This window comes from Saccostrea echinata, unplaced genomic scaffold (genome assembly GCF_033153115.1).
Source record: "Saccostrea echinata isolate AGI-Se365-2 ecotype Australia unplaced genomic scaffold, CSIRO_AGI_Sech_v1 ptg000041l, whole genome shotgun sequence".
Lineage (NCBI taxonomy): Eukaryota > Metazoa > Mollusca > Bivalvia > Ostreida > Ostreidae > Saccostrea > Saccostrea echinata.
In genome coordinates this window covers 2,133,220-2,150,431 of record NW_026889790.1, presented here as the reverse complement: position 1 = coordinate 2,150,431, position 17,212 = coordinate 2,133,220, and the positions used below count along the sequence as shown (strand labels likewise).

The 17,212-nt window shown below is 33.9% G+C and overlaps 1 protein-coding gene across 1 annotated transcript; it reads right to left on the bottom strand.

Annotated features, from left to right (window-relative positions):
* Positions 1 to 1,843: 1,843 nt before the first annotated feature.
* Positions 1,844 to 17,205, bottom strand: LOC133200836 (nucleoporin NDC1-like). Its single transcript, XM_061336652.1, has 17 exons — positions 17,164 to 17,205; positions 16,940 to 17,011; positions 11,580 to 11,700; positions 11,286 to 11,387; positions 10,885 to 11,050; positions 10,445 to 10,568; positions 9,488 to 9,596; positions 9,082 to 9,127; positions 8,805 to 8,937; positions 8,463 to 8,555; positions 7,950 to 8,031; positions 7,514 to 7,666; positions 3,916 to 3,983; positions 3,679 to 3,793; positions 2,869 to 2,969; positions 2,548 to 2,693; positions 1,844 to 2,304 (listed from the first exon to the last, which is right to left on the bottom strand). Exons 1-17 carry the CDS (start codon positions 17,203 to 17,205, stop codon positions 2,241 to 2,243), a joined length of 1,737 nt encoding a protein of 578 aa, XP_061192636.1. The 3' UTR covers positions 1,844 to 2,240.
* Between the last annotated feature and the right edge of the window lie 7 nt (positions 17,206 to 17,212).

The window sequence follows — 17,212 nt, the reverse complement described above, 5'->3', positions numbered from 1 at the left end:
ACACTTTCCATATAGTGTTTTTTCTTCCAGTTTATTTTTTAAGCACTTTTAACACCTTTTCAAGCACTTTTGGACAGTGCAATCAGGCAAATAAAAATTCAATATAGTGACTTCAATTTTCAATAACAAGTGTTGTGACCTAATATGTGTGTTTTAGGAGCATGTTGACTCTTTTGTGTAAGTGTATCGACTCATTATATAAAAATCTCTTTAGCTCATTTATCTTTTTCCGTATATTTTAGTTGGTATTGCTGAAGAAAGGTTAATCAACGCATGGTTTTCTTTCCTTCCTTACATCTTTGCTGATTTAGCAGCTCAAAATTAAAATTTAAGCACCTTAGAAAAATTTAAGCACTTAACATGTAAACTTAAGCACTTTCCACGTGATTATTTTCTGTTTAAGCACTTTCAAGGACTTGGTTAAAATACAAGCACTTTTCGTGGTCTGCACGAACCCCGTCTTCAAACACATGACTCCCATTACCATTTAATGAGGGGTCCTTGTTTCCTGGGGAGGGGGTGTTTCAAAGGTCATTTTTCGTTTCTTTAACATCGAAATTAAAAAAATCTGAAAATCCGGGGGGTGGAATACACCCCCCAACCCCGATCTGTGCAAGAAAATATAGGACAGAGAGAGATGCGAGTTTGTGGGATCTGTGCATAGGTGGTTAATTATAAAGGTAGATATATGTTAGATATTTACATATTTGAAGACAAAATCATGCATTAATTTCTTGAACAACTGTCTTAAAATTAAAAGAAATAAGGCATTTAAATCTATTACAGCTTGTGTGTGTGTGATGATAGTACCTACGTAAAGCCAAACTGCTTATTTTTATGTGATATATTATATGTTATATTTATAAACTTAATATTTTTTTAATATAAAAACGCCGCGTACTTTTTCATGCGCGGATCCAGGATTTTTTTTTTTCGGGGAGGGGGGTGGGGTTCCACACAAACTCATAAAAAAAATTCTGACTCGATACCTTTCGACAAGGAAAAAAAATACAAAAAAAAACACCCGAACTTAAACAAACCTGAAAAACCTACTTCGTAGTGGGGAAGAGGGCGTCTTAACTCTCCTCTCGATCTGCTCATGCTTTCTGAAAAATACTGATCGAGCAAAATCAAACAACACTTTACTTCGAAAATAAGGTGTCGCAAAAATTTGGTGATCTACAGTATTTCCAAAAATTGACCCCAGTATAATGTATAACACGTTGCCAAATCGGACTGAATAGGAAACAGACAACTCCGGAATGTTACTCTTAATCAGCTGATAAACAGGTGACAATTCTAAAATCCACTGGGTATCTTTACTGTAAAATTTAATGCACAGGTAAACGGTTGAAACAATTGGAGGAAAAAATACATAACCTGTGTAAGTGGGTTATGACTTGGTTACGACCGTTAAACCCTGCATTAACAAAAAAGAAAAACATTTTGTATAGCTGTATAAATAATGGTAAGAAGTATGCTTAAGTAAGTAAAATTTTGTATTACTGATCTGCGTACGTTTCACTAATGGAAGAGCCCACTGCTTAAGAAATCTCTCACACAGATGGCTTTGAAAAAAGCATTCTAACTAGTTAGAGTTAATGTATTCAATAATGGAAATGGGTTTCATAAGAAATCATGGAAATATATTCAGTAGTTGTAATTATTTACTAAAAAGACAACCTTTCTGTATTCTTTTTTCAAAGAAAAAAATTGGAATACAAATGTACCTTTTTTTTCTTATAGAAGGGCAAAAAAAAAAAAAACCTCTTTTGTGGAAAAGCTTTTCTAATGGAATCATCCTTGGTTATCCAGTGCTTAGTGCAAGTAATTTCAACCCAGATAACAGATTTACAATTTATTTTTGATACTCTGAAATAGTTACCAAAAATTTATGCCACCTATGGATTCCACTTAAAGATTTATGTAATTGAGTTTACATGTATGAAATTTATGCAGACCAATTAGATTCTTTTTTGACAATGAACACAGTTTAGAATAATTTTTATGTCAAGATTTTCCCCCAGATCTTTCAAGCAATTCACATGTACATATTTTGTCCTATCATTGTTACAAGTTGACAAGGAAACAATAATTATCTGGGTGTGTTTAAAGTCCGGCAGACTTAATGGTGTCTGTGACGAGTCACCAATGTTAACACACTTCCTCTCAGCACCATTCTAGAAATCCAGGTACATCCATCTCTGAATACATCTAGCAGACAAGTTCTGATCACAAAGTCACTCTTTGAAATCCATAAACAGCTTGAGTTTGTATGATGTATCACTGGGTAAATCTAAATTTCTGAAAAAGCAAAAGTATATTCAATAGTCAATACATTAGTTTTTCTCTAATAAAGCCACTAGTAATAAAACACTAATACACTATTGCTGTTATCTCATTTGACATATAACATTCTGGAAACCAAAGTAGTTAAAACAAAGAAAATGCACCTTTTATTTTTTTTCACCAAATAGAATTTTCCTATAGTGGTATCAAAGCTTTAATTGTATGTATTGAACACAGTGAACTCCAGTTCTTACTTACAGTAAATGAACACCAAAAACATTGATGATTCTGTAAATACAAGACTTCAGTGAGCTGTGTAGAACATACTTTAGGGGTAGGTCTAGGGCGCCCCGCCCACTAATTCGTCGTCCGGAGGAGGCTAGCTTCATATGCTTCTCCACATTCTACAATAACAAACCAAAATCATACAATGTTAATTACGACAAACCAAAATAATAATGTTATTTACAAGACAATAAAAGCCTAGAAACAGCAAATGTGTTGTTTTATTGCAAACTGCTGACTCTGAATAACAGACATCTTAAACTCTTGTGATATTACAACAAGGTCAATGTTTACCTCTTGAAGATTAATTACTGCAGTAAGAATTTGTGGTAGTGACTTTTGAACCACCCCATATTTATCTTCTGTATAGGAGGTTGCCACAAGATGACATAATGCTACAAATATAGAGAAGACACATTGTATTCACAGCAGTGGTAGTTATGTCACTCAAATATAGAGAAGACACATTGTATTCAAAGCAGTGCTAGTTATGTCACTCAAATATAGAGAAGACACATTGTATTCACAGCAGTGGTAGTTATCTCACTCAAATATAGAGAAGACACATTGTATTCAAAGCAGTGGTAGTTATGTCACTCAAATATAGAGAAGACACATTGTATTCAAAGCAGTGGTAGTTATGTCACTCAAATATAGAGAAGACACATTGTATTCAAAGCAGTGGTAGTTATGTCACTCAAATATAGAGAAGACACATTGTGTTCAGAGCAGTGGTAATTATGTCACTCAAATAATCTGCTGCTACATGTATGCGACTAATATGATGTATTATGTGGGGGCAAGTTTTATGTAAATACATGTACACATAATAATAATTATAATCTTTAAATATTAATTTATTTAAAACATAAGGAAATCTGTCTACCATGGACAGATAATTTTGGTTAAGTTTCAGAGCTTTAGACACATATGCATGCAGATATTTGACATTGTTTTAATGGCTGTCAGTATCCACTAGATCAGTAGACAACAAACAAACTGGATCACTGATAGCAATACACCTCAATTACTTTCATTCTGGAGTTTCTCATTAAATCATAAACCAATGATTTTATTTGTATGTGTATTTTTAAACCCACCCACCTTCTACAGCCCAAATGTCAAGCTGAGCTGAGGCAAATAACTTCCTACTTTTGGCGTCAGGGAATTCAGTCAGGAAGTAACTAATTATTGGCTTTGTCCTCCAGAAAGAAGAGGCCTACAATGAAATTATACTTAGACACATTTACATGTAAAGGTATGTTTAATTATGAACAATAAAAGGTAAATTGTAAATCCACACATTTACAGGTGACCTGAGGATTATACAGGAAATCTCACCTCTCTGATTGGCTGTGGTGGTGCTGTTTCCTTAGTAACATTGTCACCTCTATAAGTCAATGTTGATCCTGGAGGGAAAAGGGGAATAACTCAAATTACAGAAAATCACTTCCTAGCTGCTAGCTAATATTTCAATTATAAATTTAAGTGTATATATATCTTTAGAAAAAAAAAGCTGTGAAAATTTCACTAGCATGTAAAATTTAAGAACATAAGAGTTTGGACTGCCATATTCTATAATAAACAAGAGGCCCAAGGGCCTTAACGGTCACCTGAGTACAATACAACAATTTAGAGGATCCATAAACTGAAAAATGAAGCTTTGTTGCCCAAAAGCAACAAAAACAGTATGATTAGCATCATCAAAATAATTGGCCTAGTATCTATCTGCCCCCCCCCCCCCCCCCATTTATCACTATTCACATGCAGACTATTAACAAAATGTCTATTATTTAACCCCATATCATTACTTCTCAATATAAAAATAAAAATAGTATGATTAGCATCAACAAAATAATTGGTCTAGTATCTATCTGCCCCCCCCCCCATTTATCACTATTCCCATGCAGACTATTAACAAAATGTCTATTATTTAACCCCATATCATTACTTCTCAATATAAAAATAAAAACAGTATGATTAGCATCAACAAAATAATTGGTCTAGTATCTATCTGCCCCCCCCCCCCCCCCATTTATCACTATTTCCATGCAGACTATTAACAAAATGTCTATTACTTAACCCCATATCATTACTTCTCACAATGGCCTCTCTTGGCCTTTGAAGAACATTTAAAAAGATAAGTTATTTTTGTCTCATTTTTATTTTTCTATTATTTCCAAGTCATTAAAACCACGGAAGTACTTTTTTTATTATACAAAAAATTATCTTGCATAATTCTCTTATTCTATTAAGCTTTCAAATACATTTTTTACATTGATTAATTATCAAAGGTGAATGACAAAGGGGAATAACTTTGCTCAGCAGAATACAAGTTAATAGAGCCTTGGCCAGGACCAGAACACTTGACTAAATGGTCCAGGTGTTCTAAATTCTGGTAAAAATACCCTTGTATATTAAAACTTTTAATCTGTTTGCCTTGAACATCCCCAGAAGCATAGAAGATTTTCAAAGAAATGCATTTTCACCATATTATTAAATAAATAAAGCCCCATTCTTACACCAGAGCATCTGACCCATTGGCCACGAACTCACAGTTCTGGAAGAAGCACCCTTTCTCATCATAACTATACACTTGTTTCTTTACTTTATAACCAGTAGTAGAAAAAATATTTTGAAAAAAATTATGCATTTTCACTTTATAATCAATAGAGCTCCCCCCCCCCCCCCCCAGAACCCCTTGCCCAGGGCCATGAATTTCACAATTTTGGAGGAGGCATTCTTCCTCATCATAACCATGCACTTCCTTTGTTTGAAAAATACCCAGGAGCAGAGTAGACGATTTTGAAAGAATTCATGCCTTTTCCCTATATGATCAATAGAGCCTAGCCCTAACACCATAACCCCTGCCCCAAGGGCCATGAAATTCACAATTTCTGAAAAGGCAGTTATGCTCACCATAACTATGTTCTTAGTTAGTTTATTTAATACCCAGGAGTAGAGAAAAAGATTTTCAAAGAATTAATGCAATTCTACTATATAATCAATAGAGCCTAGCCCTAACACCATAACCCCTGACCCAGGGGCCATGAAATTCACAATTATGGAAAAGGCTCTCTTGCTCATCATAACTATGTACTTAATTACTTATTTAATACCCAGGAGCAGAGAAGAAGATTTTCAAAGAATTAATGCATTTTCACTATATAATCAATAGAGCCCCGCCCTTACACCAGAACCCCTGACCCTGGAGCCATGAATTTCACAATTTTGGAAGAGGCACTCTTGCTCATCATAACTATGTACTTAGTTACTTTATTTAATACCCAGGAGCAGAGAAGAAGATTTTCAAAGAATTAATGCATTTTCACTATATAATCAATAGAGCCCCACCCTAACACCAGAACCCCTGACCCTGGGGCCATGAATTTCACAATTTTGGAAGAGGCACTCTTGCTCATCATAACTATGTACTTTGTTAGTTTATTTAATACCCAGGAGCAGAGAAGAAGATTTTCAAAGAAATAATGCACTTTCACTATATGATCTATATAGCCCCACCCTAGCACCAGAACCCCTGACCCTGGGGCCATGAATTTCATAATTTTGGTAGAAGACTCAATGCTTATTACAATGATGCCAACAGTTTGACTGCTTGATGTCCAGGTGTAAAGAAGAAGATTTTTAAAGATTGCATTATTTTTGGGGGTTTTAGCCCCACCCCTCAGGCCCCAGGGGGGCAGGGACCATGAAATTCATAATTTTTGTTCCCCTTCACCCATAAATGCTATATATTAAATTTGGTTGAAATTGGTTAAGCGGTTTCAGAGAAGAAGCTAAAAATGTTCAAATGTTAACACACGACGCACACCGCACGCCGACGGACGAGAACGGATAGCAATAGGTCACCTGAGTGACTCAGGTGACCTAAAAAAAATAATTCTAGGAAGTTTGTTTCTGATGATCACAAAACTACTGTAAACTAACTTTTATTCGAGTGCGAGAAATATCCACGAGTTTCGTGACCTACTTTAACTCACGAATATTAATCACCGCGAACCATTTATTTTCCTTTGTATTTGTATAGAATAATTCCTCAGTCATGAAAATTTATCGTTGCGGATTGATTTCAAGCTGACAAATCGAAATAAAATATGACGCAAAAAATAGTTGGTTTACAGTATTCAGTATGTAAACACCTAGTTTACCTGTGATTTAGTATAAACCTATTCAAACCTAACTTTAATCAGGGGTCTAGAATTTTTTTTAAAATTCACTTGCCCACGGGCAAGTAATGACTGGGAATCCACTTGCCCAGATTCAAAATTCACTTGCCCCCAAAAAGATGGAGAAAATCATCTAGTTTTACTGATTTTTTTTTTTTGAAAACATATCAGAAAATCATTTAATTTACTGGTTTATTTATTTGAAAACATATCATTAATTAACCTAAAACAGAACTCGAAAACAAAAATCTAGAAAAATATAAACAACTCTATTTTGTTATTTTTTTTACTGTGTGGTTTTAATGTATACACCATCTAAAAGCAATTATTATGTACTTGTTTATTATTTTGTTAAAATATCTATTGATTTAATCACATTTTGACAAAACATTGTTTTCAAAACATCATTTCTGTTTTAAAAGCCATTCTGTAATTTTGAGATCTTTCTGGATTGGTTCCGATATTATACAAGTAATTGGACTTCCTATGATAAGTTTAAATAAACGAAATGTAGCAGACTTGTGCAGATTCTAATACAATGTAATTGGATGTTTATTGTTATTGATTTCTTTTAATAAACTCAAAAAGTTTTGCTGGCTCAGCCTGAAATTTATTACTTTCCCGTTCGGGTAAGTTTATCATGAAAACTATCTTTCCCGAGATGAATTTCACTTGCCCCGGGCAACGGGAAAGCGTAATTCTAGACCCCTGCTTTAATACATAATGTTTTGTATAAAGCAAGATACATGTACCATGTTGGTTCCCTGGGGGTTTTCTGATGTCCTCAGACCTGATAGAGGCTTGAGAGAACACCTGCCAATTCGCGTCTTGGATTTTCTCACTAAGGGCTGTAATAACTGACAGACAGGAAGTGGAGAGCTTTGTCCAGTTGTGGGGATGTCCTCCTGAAAAAGATACAATTCTTTTAAGACTCACTAGACCTTCATTAACTGAAGGATAGTAAAAGCTGAATGTTGAACTGCTAGAATTTGGTGGAATAAAGGAAACCTTAGCAGTTTTCAGAAATAAAAGAACTGGACAAATAAACACACACACACACACACACAAACATGAACAACATATTTAAACATATCCATTCATGTGTGTGGTCCTAGACACTATAGTATTGTTCTTGACAACACAGTACAGTAAAGATAGATAGCATATATCAGTGATGGATTGTCTTACCTGGTTGGCTGAGACTGAAGGTGATCTGTCGTCTCTCAGGTGAGTGTTTGGACAACAGACAGAGGTCCAAGTATCCCAGATACTACAAGAAAGAATGCACGAATCAGAAAGGAGCAAGTCTCATTAAAATGTCACTTTAAAGGCCAGTTTTACAAAATAACTTATGACTAGGATTAAAATGTAATTTTGCAAATAACCCTCTTTTTCACATTAATCTTAAAAAGGTTTTAATCTTTTTTAAAATGAATTCAGAAAGATATTAATAACCAATTTTGAATAGAATAATTCATTTCGCAAGATTTTAATCACCTTAAATTTTTCATCTTAGTTTAAGTCCCTAATAAACAGGACTGCATATTTCAAAGTGTGGAGTAAGTAACAACTACTAAAAAGCCTTTTCTGAAGGTGGTGGTGGTGGGTATACATGTATGTGGCATATTGTGAAAGAAAGAATCACATTATAACGTTAATTTACTTGACTGACACTTAGAACACAATTTTGACCTATTTTACCTTGACAATAATATTTTGGTCACACTGTAGAGCATCTATCAAACACTGGTTCTTCTTCTCATTCAACATACTCTCAATAGGGAAACAGTATCGCTAAAAAGTGACCAACAGGCTGAGTAACATTTAACTAAAGTGTTAAAAAAAAACAAATACATAAATGGTACAATATAAAACAAGGTAACAGTATATACATCAAAAGCAAATACAGTAACTGGTTATATTGAAATAATTTGTTACCAAGTTCCAGTAATGTGCAAAGTAGTGAATTATACATTTATTATGATGTTCACTACAGTCTTGTTTTTCTGTATCTTTTTATCAGTAATGGGGTTATACATTTACCTCAGTGATATAAACTTTAATTAAAAGTGATCCTAGACTCCAGGACACATGTACTAACAGTCCACACAATACTGTCTGCCACAGAAGACCCATGTCTAGTAAGCCATATATAGAGTCCAATGGTAATGCACTCCTACAGAATAGACAAGCTGTCTAAATATGACCTTATTATCACATCATCCAAACTAATTCTAAGACTGTGTGATTCTAATCTAGATGGTTGTCTTTCTGAAATAAATCATCTAAAAATGAGATTTTATAAAGTATCACATCTAACCTTCTTAATCCCAGACTATGAACTATCCAACCTGTGGGAATATGTCCTGGAAAAAAAAAACTTTATTTTTACAAACTATGTTTCTCAATTACAAAAGTTTATAATTTATCTGTAATTTAAACTACTTTTCTTAAAAAATAATTTAGAATCAGGAAGATATCTGATTCTTTAAGATTAATTTCATAGTTCTTTTCTTTAATTTGCAAGATCAAAAGAAAGTAAAATATAGCACTGAAACTTCAAAATATCACAACTCAAACAAGTTTCAACAATATGTTATGCAATGCTAGGAAGGTAATGGGGGTGTGCAAAATTAAAGACAGATATACATGTACATTTAAACAAAATAAAACTAAATGCTAAAAATGGATTATAATAATAAAAAGAGATAAAGTAAGATGCTTACCAAAGAGCCAGTAGAGTGGATAGAAATAAATGGTCTGCTGCAGGACACAGTGAAATGAAGTCTGTAGGAGAGGAAGAATCTGGCTCCGGACTTGGAAATACTTGGATTGCTATCAAACAAAGATTTGGAAATACTTGGATCGCTATCAAACATAGACTTGAAATACTTGGATTGCTATCAAACACAGACTTGAAATACTTGGATAGCTATCAAACGAAGACATGGAATACTTGGACTGCGATCAAACAAGCACTTGGAAATACTTGGATTGCTATCAAAGACTTGGAAATACTCGGATTGTTTCAAATAAAGACTCAAGAAAATACACGAATTGCTATCAAACAAAGACTTGGAATACTTTGATTGTTATCAAATAAATATCTTTTCTTATAATACTAGTTCTAGATGTACAGTCAACTGTAATTATCTGCACAATTGGCTTAATACATGTCCATATCAGGAAAGTGAAATCCTTTTCTAAAAGATCCTTTCAATTTTATGACCTGTCTCCTCCAAATTTCAATTTTATGAATAAAGAGTTCAATAACCACCTGTATAGTATTTCAATTAATCAGGAGGCACTTAATATTGACTTACCTGTATAGAATTAATCAGGAGGCACTTAATATTGACTTACCTGTATAGAATTAATCAGGAGGCACTTAATAATGACTTACCTGTATAGAATTAATCAGGAGGTACTTAATATTGACTTACCTGTATAGAATTAATCAGGAGGGACTTAATAATGACTTACCTGTATAGAATTAATCAGGAGGTACTTAATAATGACTTATCTGTATAGAATTATTCAGGAGACACTTAATAATGACTTACCTGTATAGAATTAATCAGGAGGTATTTAATAATGACTTACCTGTAAAGAATTAATCAGGAGACACTTAATAATGACCTACCTGTATAGAATTAATCAGGGGGTACTTAATATTGACTTGCCTGTATAGTATTAAACTGTAAATAGTTGTTCTGCTTAAGGAAATGGAACAGGTAGAAAATGACTCCCGTGTAACAACCATAAAGAACCAGGAACAGGTGATGCTCATTCAGTACACAAAAATCTCTGAAAATATTAACACAGGGCTGGTCTATTTCTTAATAACTCTTTTTTCCCTGTCTTTTAACTCTCCCCTTTAGCTTGTATAAAACCACAAAAATTAATGAACTTTGATAATGATACATGTAATAAGTAAAAGAGCATAATCCGCATTTTTAGCTCTGAATAATTATAACTATTGGTATACACCTTTCCAGTATCGAGATTCCAAAATATGGACAACAAAAAATTAAATCTTAGAGGTCAATTTTTCATTGTTTACATATATGTCCTCAATTCCAATATTTAAACATAAAATTTAGTAACTAGCTGAGTATAATACCTATTGGTACAGACAGTCAGGTCCTGGTATCGTCCCATCAGGATCCCCGTACATAACAGAGAGCTCAGCCCACTAACAAGGAAACAAACCAATCCAAAGCCCAGCTTCTGAGGGGAACACATGCTGATGGCCAGCAGTAGAGGGGTGCCAGAGACCTCAGGCTCAACTGAAAAGCATCAGAGATCAATTATACAGGCATGTCATATTGGAAAAGCACATGACACAGACTGTTCAATCATGTATTTAAGAATGTTTTAGAAAGATGAAAGTCATATGCTTGAGAAATTGAATATGTAGTTTTATAGTGCTGTTGAAGATTATGTCTAAGTTACAGCTCTTTGGCTTATGATATAGAAAATGTGAAATCTACAAATATTGTACCTCAGCATGAACAAACTTACCTGTGAATGTAGGAAGACAGAGACAACACCAAAGACCTGTTAGTGCTAGGAGTACGAAACAGATGAGGACAAAAAACACAGAGAACAGTGTGGAGAGGCTTCCTAACAAAGAGACCATATAAATCAACTAAAAATTGGAGAAAAATCAAAGTAAGTAATATTTCAGTACAATACAATAATCAAATGCAAAATTGTTTCAACATTTCTTTAAAAATCTAGTTTGATGCATTTCATAATGCTTTCACAATTAAAGTAAAAATCCCTGCATGTGGTGATAATGCCTTTATCTGATACCTGAGATCCACTGTGAGGGGTGGAGGACATCCACATAAGCCAGCATCACGTACACACCAAATACAACAGGCACTGTGATGACTGACCAGATTATTGCAGCCCCCGTCCTCCATCTATACACCTGTGTAAGCAAATTCCAAATTGCATCTACATGAATATTAATGATTTCAGTTAATGCCAGCAGTTTGACACAAGACTCTTCAAATTACTGGTAGTTAAGTTAACACACTGATACAAAGGAAAATTGTCAGACAAAGTTACATAACAGAATGTGGTTATGATAAGACTGTAGCTCTATTGCAATAGTCTTATTTTGTTCTGGTGAGCAAAAAGGAGGAAAGAATCAAATACCCTACTGTAGTACATATTAAATGTAACAAGTCTATTCATTGCACAAATACTGTGATGAAAGACATGATTTTGACCTCTGTAATTTGCAATTATTTGAAATTATAAAATTTATTTGCAAAATCGAATGTAACTAACTTATGCACCTAAAGATTAAAGAACGTTATATTGATAATAACCTGTGGGAGGAGTACTTATAGTTTTTGAAGTAGGTTACTCTGTTTTAGTATAGTTGAAATTACACTTTTCAAAAGTTATGTCTCTTGGCCGCCACCTTTGTGGAAAAACCAGTAGAATCCTCATGGTACCCTTTGTAGTTTTCTGCTTTGTAACTGTCACTTGACTGGAAAAAAATCTGTGGATCTTGTATTTTGATTGCCCCAGGAAGGAGATACCCATACATCGAAAGAAAAAATTAAACACAGTTGATCTATCAGAGCATGTCCAAATGTTTGGTAACATAAAGACAAGAAATTTCAATATTCTTTCCCTTTCGACCTTTTTGGTCGGCACCGCGAACAGTCTGGTCGAACCCTCAAACGGGGGTATACCCTCAGACAGGGGTTTTCTGTCCCGTCTTGTAACAGTAACTCTTGCCATATCCAATGTAAATAAACTTGCATGTATCATCTATCTTACTAGGAAAAAGATCAATAATATTGTTATTTCTGCTTTGAACTTGGTAAAATGTCAATCGAAAAAAATTAACAGGTTAAGTTTTCCATAATTTGTAGGAAGTCTCAATTAAGATTCTTTTAAATTACGGAATTTAAAACACAAGGGAAAATATTCTAAGAATGAGGAAAATATCAATTTAGAATCTAGATTTAAATAAAATAAAATAAAATGATCATGTTTTCTCCCAAACAATTTTATTTATTTTTAAAAAAAATTGTCAAACATTTTATTTAACTCTTATAAGATATAAAAGACAATTAATACGATAAATTGCATTTGAATTTTATTTTTATATGTATTTTTGTTACATTTTCTGGGCATGATTATCCATAATAAATACCATTGATTGCTAGTCAGAGAAAACCAAACTGAAACACATGATCATAAACAAATCGATATTAACACCATATTTTCGTGCATTTTATTATGAAAATAAAAGATATAAGTTAGAATTATACATTTCTTTTATAATTTCAGTTTAATATTGGTTGCTTTTGTCTGTTTATTGAATATTTTATCTTAAATACCTGGATGTCATGGAGCAAAAGATCGCTAACTTTCCCATTGAATAAATCCCGATTTGTGCAATAAAGTTGCATTTTTGTAAAATAGAAACTATTAAAGCACCTTTAACCTATCATTTCTGAGCGGTTTTACATTTGCCAAATGACCAGTTATTACTTTGCACCTACAATTTTTATAAACATACTTGCCAACCTCCAACATGTAAAAATCTGGTCATGACCAGATTTGGAAAGTAAAAAGTCTGGTCATAACGCGTAACAACATTCACGACACATTTACCATGATTAAATTAAATATATATGTATATATAAGCATTTTGTATTGGGAATTATTTTATTAAAAAGAAACTTTAACTTACAATGAGAAAAATTTAATATATATTGATTAAATTTACATGTTAAAAGAGCATTGAAGCTTTCATTATTCAGTATTGACCTGAATTAAGTGTGCATTTAAAAGGAAAAGTCTTTCCAAAATCTGCATTGCTGATTTGAAGCACATGGAAATTTGTGCTAAATTTGAAAGTATTCCAATTTTGGTTTTGAAGTTATTTTTCCCCTCTCAAATTAACTTAATTAACAAGTGCTATTAAATGTACAGTTATGCCTACACTATCTTCGAATACTTTAACTAATGAAAGTTGTTTTCCAAGATTCCTTGATATGTACATAAATATCATTCCTCTATTTCTTGGTTCAATTTGTTCCTGCTGGCCCTGATAACCATCTCGTTCTATCTGAAGCAAATTTAAATTGACTTCAAACTTTTATTTGTCAAAACAACTCTCTTGTAATTGTTTACACCTGCATTGATAATTTACTGGTACACACGGCCTACTGAACATAGCCATCGGCATTGTTTACATATATCCAAGCTTGGGTTGTAACTGGAAGTTAAAAGTGCAACCTAATTTACGAACCAAATCCGGAAATCAGGAGATATTTGGGTTGTTCGACAAAAATCAGGTGAAAAGCATGACCCGCCGTGTCATAAAAAATAATCGGGTTAAGGGTCGAAAAATCGGGTGTAACCTGGTGAAATCGGGTGAGTTGGCAACTATGTTTATAAACCCCCTACTTTTTGCGTGAAATACGCACATTTTTAAGCATCTGCACATGCTCGTACCCGCATTTGGGGGTATGGTTTTCCTATTTCCGTTTACCCCCATTTGGGGGTTCGACCAGACTGGCAAAGGGACACAACTTTTGCAAAGTGTGTATTGGACTATTAGGTGTAAAATGATTAATCAACCTATCATGACAACCATATGAATATGTATTTGTGTTTATTTAAATCAGACAGGAACTCCTGGGCAAAATTAAAACACTGACTGAATGTGAATATAGCTCCAAAAGATTTTCATAATAATCTTCGTAGATCCATGACCCAAAATATTCTCTTTAGAGAAGTGGACAGGCTTTCGCCTACATCCACTTCTCTTCGCAAACCTTCATATCTTGAGAACTTGTGAAAATGGATTAACAATACTTAAAGGTCAGTTTTCTTGTGACAATTGTGTGTATTTATGTTAAAATTGATAATATAGCACGTCTATTACGTACATTCAGACGTATTTTAGACGAAATGTCAGTTGAAGTGTAGACCGTCACCGGTTCGAGATTTACACGTTTTCCAGAATCAAAACATGAAGGCTTGCGAAGAGAAGTGGATGTAGGCGAAAGCCTGTCCACTTCTCTAAAGAGAATAGACCCAAAAGTGCCTGTTAGCTGAACATTGTTAAAGTATTATTAGTCAGCCCCCGGGCTGACTAGTTACGGTGGGATGAAACTGCAAGTGTGCTTGCGTAATTTGGAATTCTGGGAAAAAAGATGTACACGACTTGTTCTAAAGAAACTCGTGCTATTTGCTCCAACCAAAGGGCGTGATTCTTCACAAACACCCTCTAAACAAAGACGCGACCTCGATCTATTTATAGACTGCATTGTTCTTCGTCGTTCTCGACGAAAAATTAAAGAAGAGATTGTTCTAAGTGGGAAATGTGATACTATGAAAATATTTCTGTGCTTCTTATAGAAGATGAGAAGTTTATATGCAGAGCACATTTAACACTTGATATATATACCCTCAATCGCCGTTGCAAGTTCACGGATTTGTGTGTATTCCTCTGAATGCCTGATGCAAGACTCCCTCGATCAATACCTTGCATAAGACATGTACGGGTCGGAATTCACACAATAAGGTCCCGTTCAAACAGTGAAAAAAAGAATCTCTTTTCACTTTAATGATGAAAGTTATGAAAACATCAGAAGATCACTTAAGATGTGTAAAGTCTTCTAATTTACATGATGATAGACACGTAAGTGCCGCTTGTGCACGTGAACCGCGCCCACAGGTGAGAAACTGACCACAGTAGAACTTGAGAGTTGAGAGAAACTGCGCAGATTTATAGGCAGCCCCCCCCCCCCCCAATTAGAGAGAGAGCGAGATGGAATCCAGTATCATTTTAGGGTATACGTACTGTATGTATAAAATATTTTGAATTTCCAGTTTATTACTTTATTTTGGAAGCAATTCTTTTCTTTCCTAATAACACCAAAATGAATGCTTAAATTTATAAATTGAATTAAATATACATACAGTATGCACCCCTCCCCCTTCCCCTATCATGCATTGCCTCGAACATGCACGATTAAAAACTTTTATCTAATGATAACTAATTAACACAATCTAACCCAAGGTCTACCTTCCTTTTAACAGAGACATATAATAGATATATGTCTCTGCTTTTAAGCATCATAATCTATATCATTTATAGAATTTAACAGTAAAATTGAAAATGTATACATTCTTCAATGTTAAATGATTGGGATCATAGTGGCTTTGTTCATTTCTGAGACGAACTTTATCTCATGGCCGTAGGAACCGGGGGGGGGGGGGGTGCCCCCCAATAATTTTTCCGATATATAGACTACTATAGAAAACATAGCTACTACATGTATATGCTTGTGCCCCCTCAATAAAAATGTCTGATGACCTTTTTTTTTTTATTTATTTATTAATTTTTTTGCTTGTCAAGGAATTTTTGGTAGTTAATAGTGCCCCTCAATAATTTTTCCGATATATAGACTACTATAGAAAACATAGCTACTACATGTATATGCTTGTGCCCCCTCAATAAAAATGTCTGATGACCTTTTTTTTTATTTATTTATTAATTTTTTTGCTTGTCAAGGAATTTTTGGTAGTTAATAGTGCCCCTCAATAATTTTTCCGATATATAGACTACTATAGAAAACATAGCTACTACATGTATATGCTTGTGCCCCCTCAATAAAAATGTCTGATGACCTTTTTTTTTTTATTTATTAATTTTTTTGCTTGTCAAGGAATTTTTGGTAGTTAATAGTGCCTCTCCAACTGAAAATGTATGACTGTGCCCCAACCCCCAAACTGAAATTGCTTCCTACGGGCCTGTATCTGATGTCCGCGCCCAAGAGAAATTAACTGGAGGTCATAAAGATCACGATGTAGTCTATCTAAAATTTATTCTATGCTTTATTATTTATTATGTACAGCATTATGTTACAAATAAGAAACCGACTGTTCGAATTTTAACTTAGACGACAATGTCTTTTAATGAACACAAAATGATGGATAAAACAAATCATATACCATCACAAAACAAGAAAGAAACTTTCTGTATTCCAGTGGCTAACTCTCAGCTTTTTTTAAAAAAGCTAACCTTGTGCTCATCACTGACAGTTCATGAGTTTAAATGAATTAAGCCAGACAATCCTTTTCTCTTTTAACAATGATTAAGCAAATAATACATCAAGGTCCACTTTTACCTCTTTATGAAACACATCAGCAATTGTTCCATCCATGCTCTTGACGATCTTCGTTTTGAAGATGGCGCCAGGCTCTCATCAACTCAAACTTGAAATGTGTCGGGTAAATTTTTTCTTATTAAAAAAGGATTAAGGAATTTCTTTCGTAAGTAGCTGCTTGGAATATGCAAGAATTATATGCTCTTATATGATAAAAATTGTTTGCAAGTGGATGTCATTTGTACGAACCGTTTGGACAAAGAGTTGTCTTTCCTCGAATGAGTCATAGTCCAA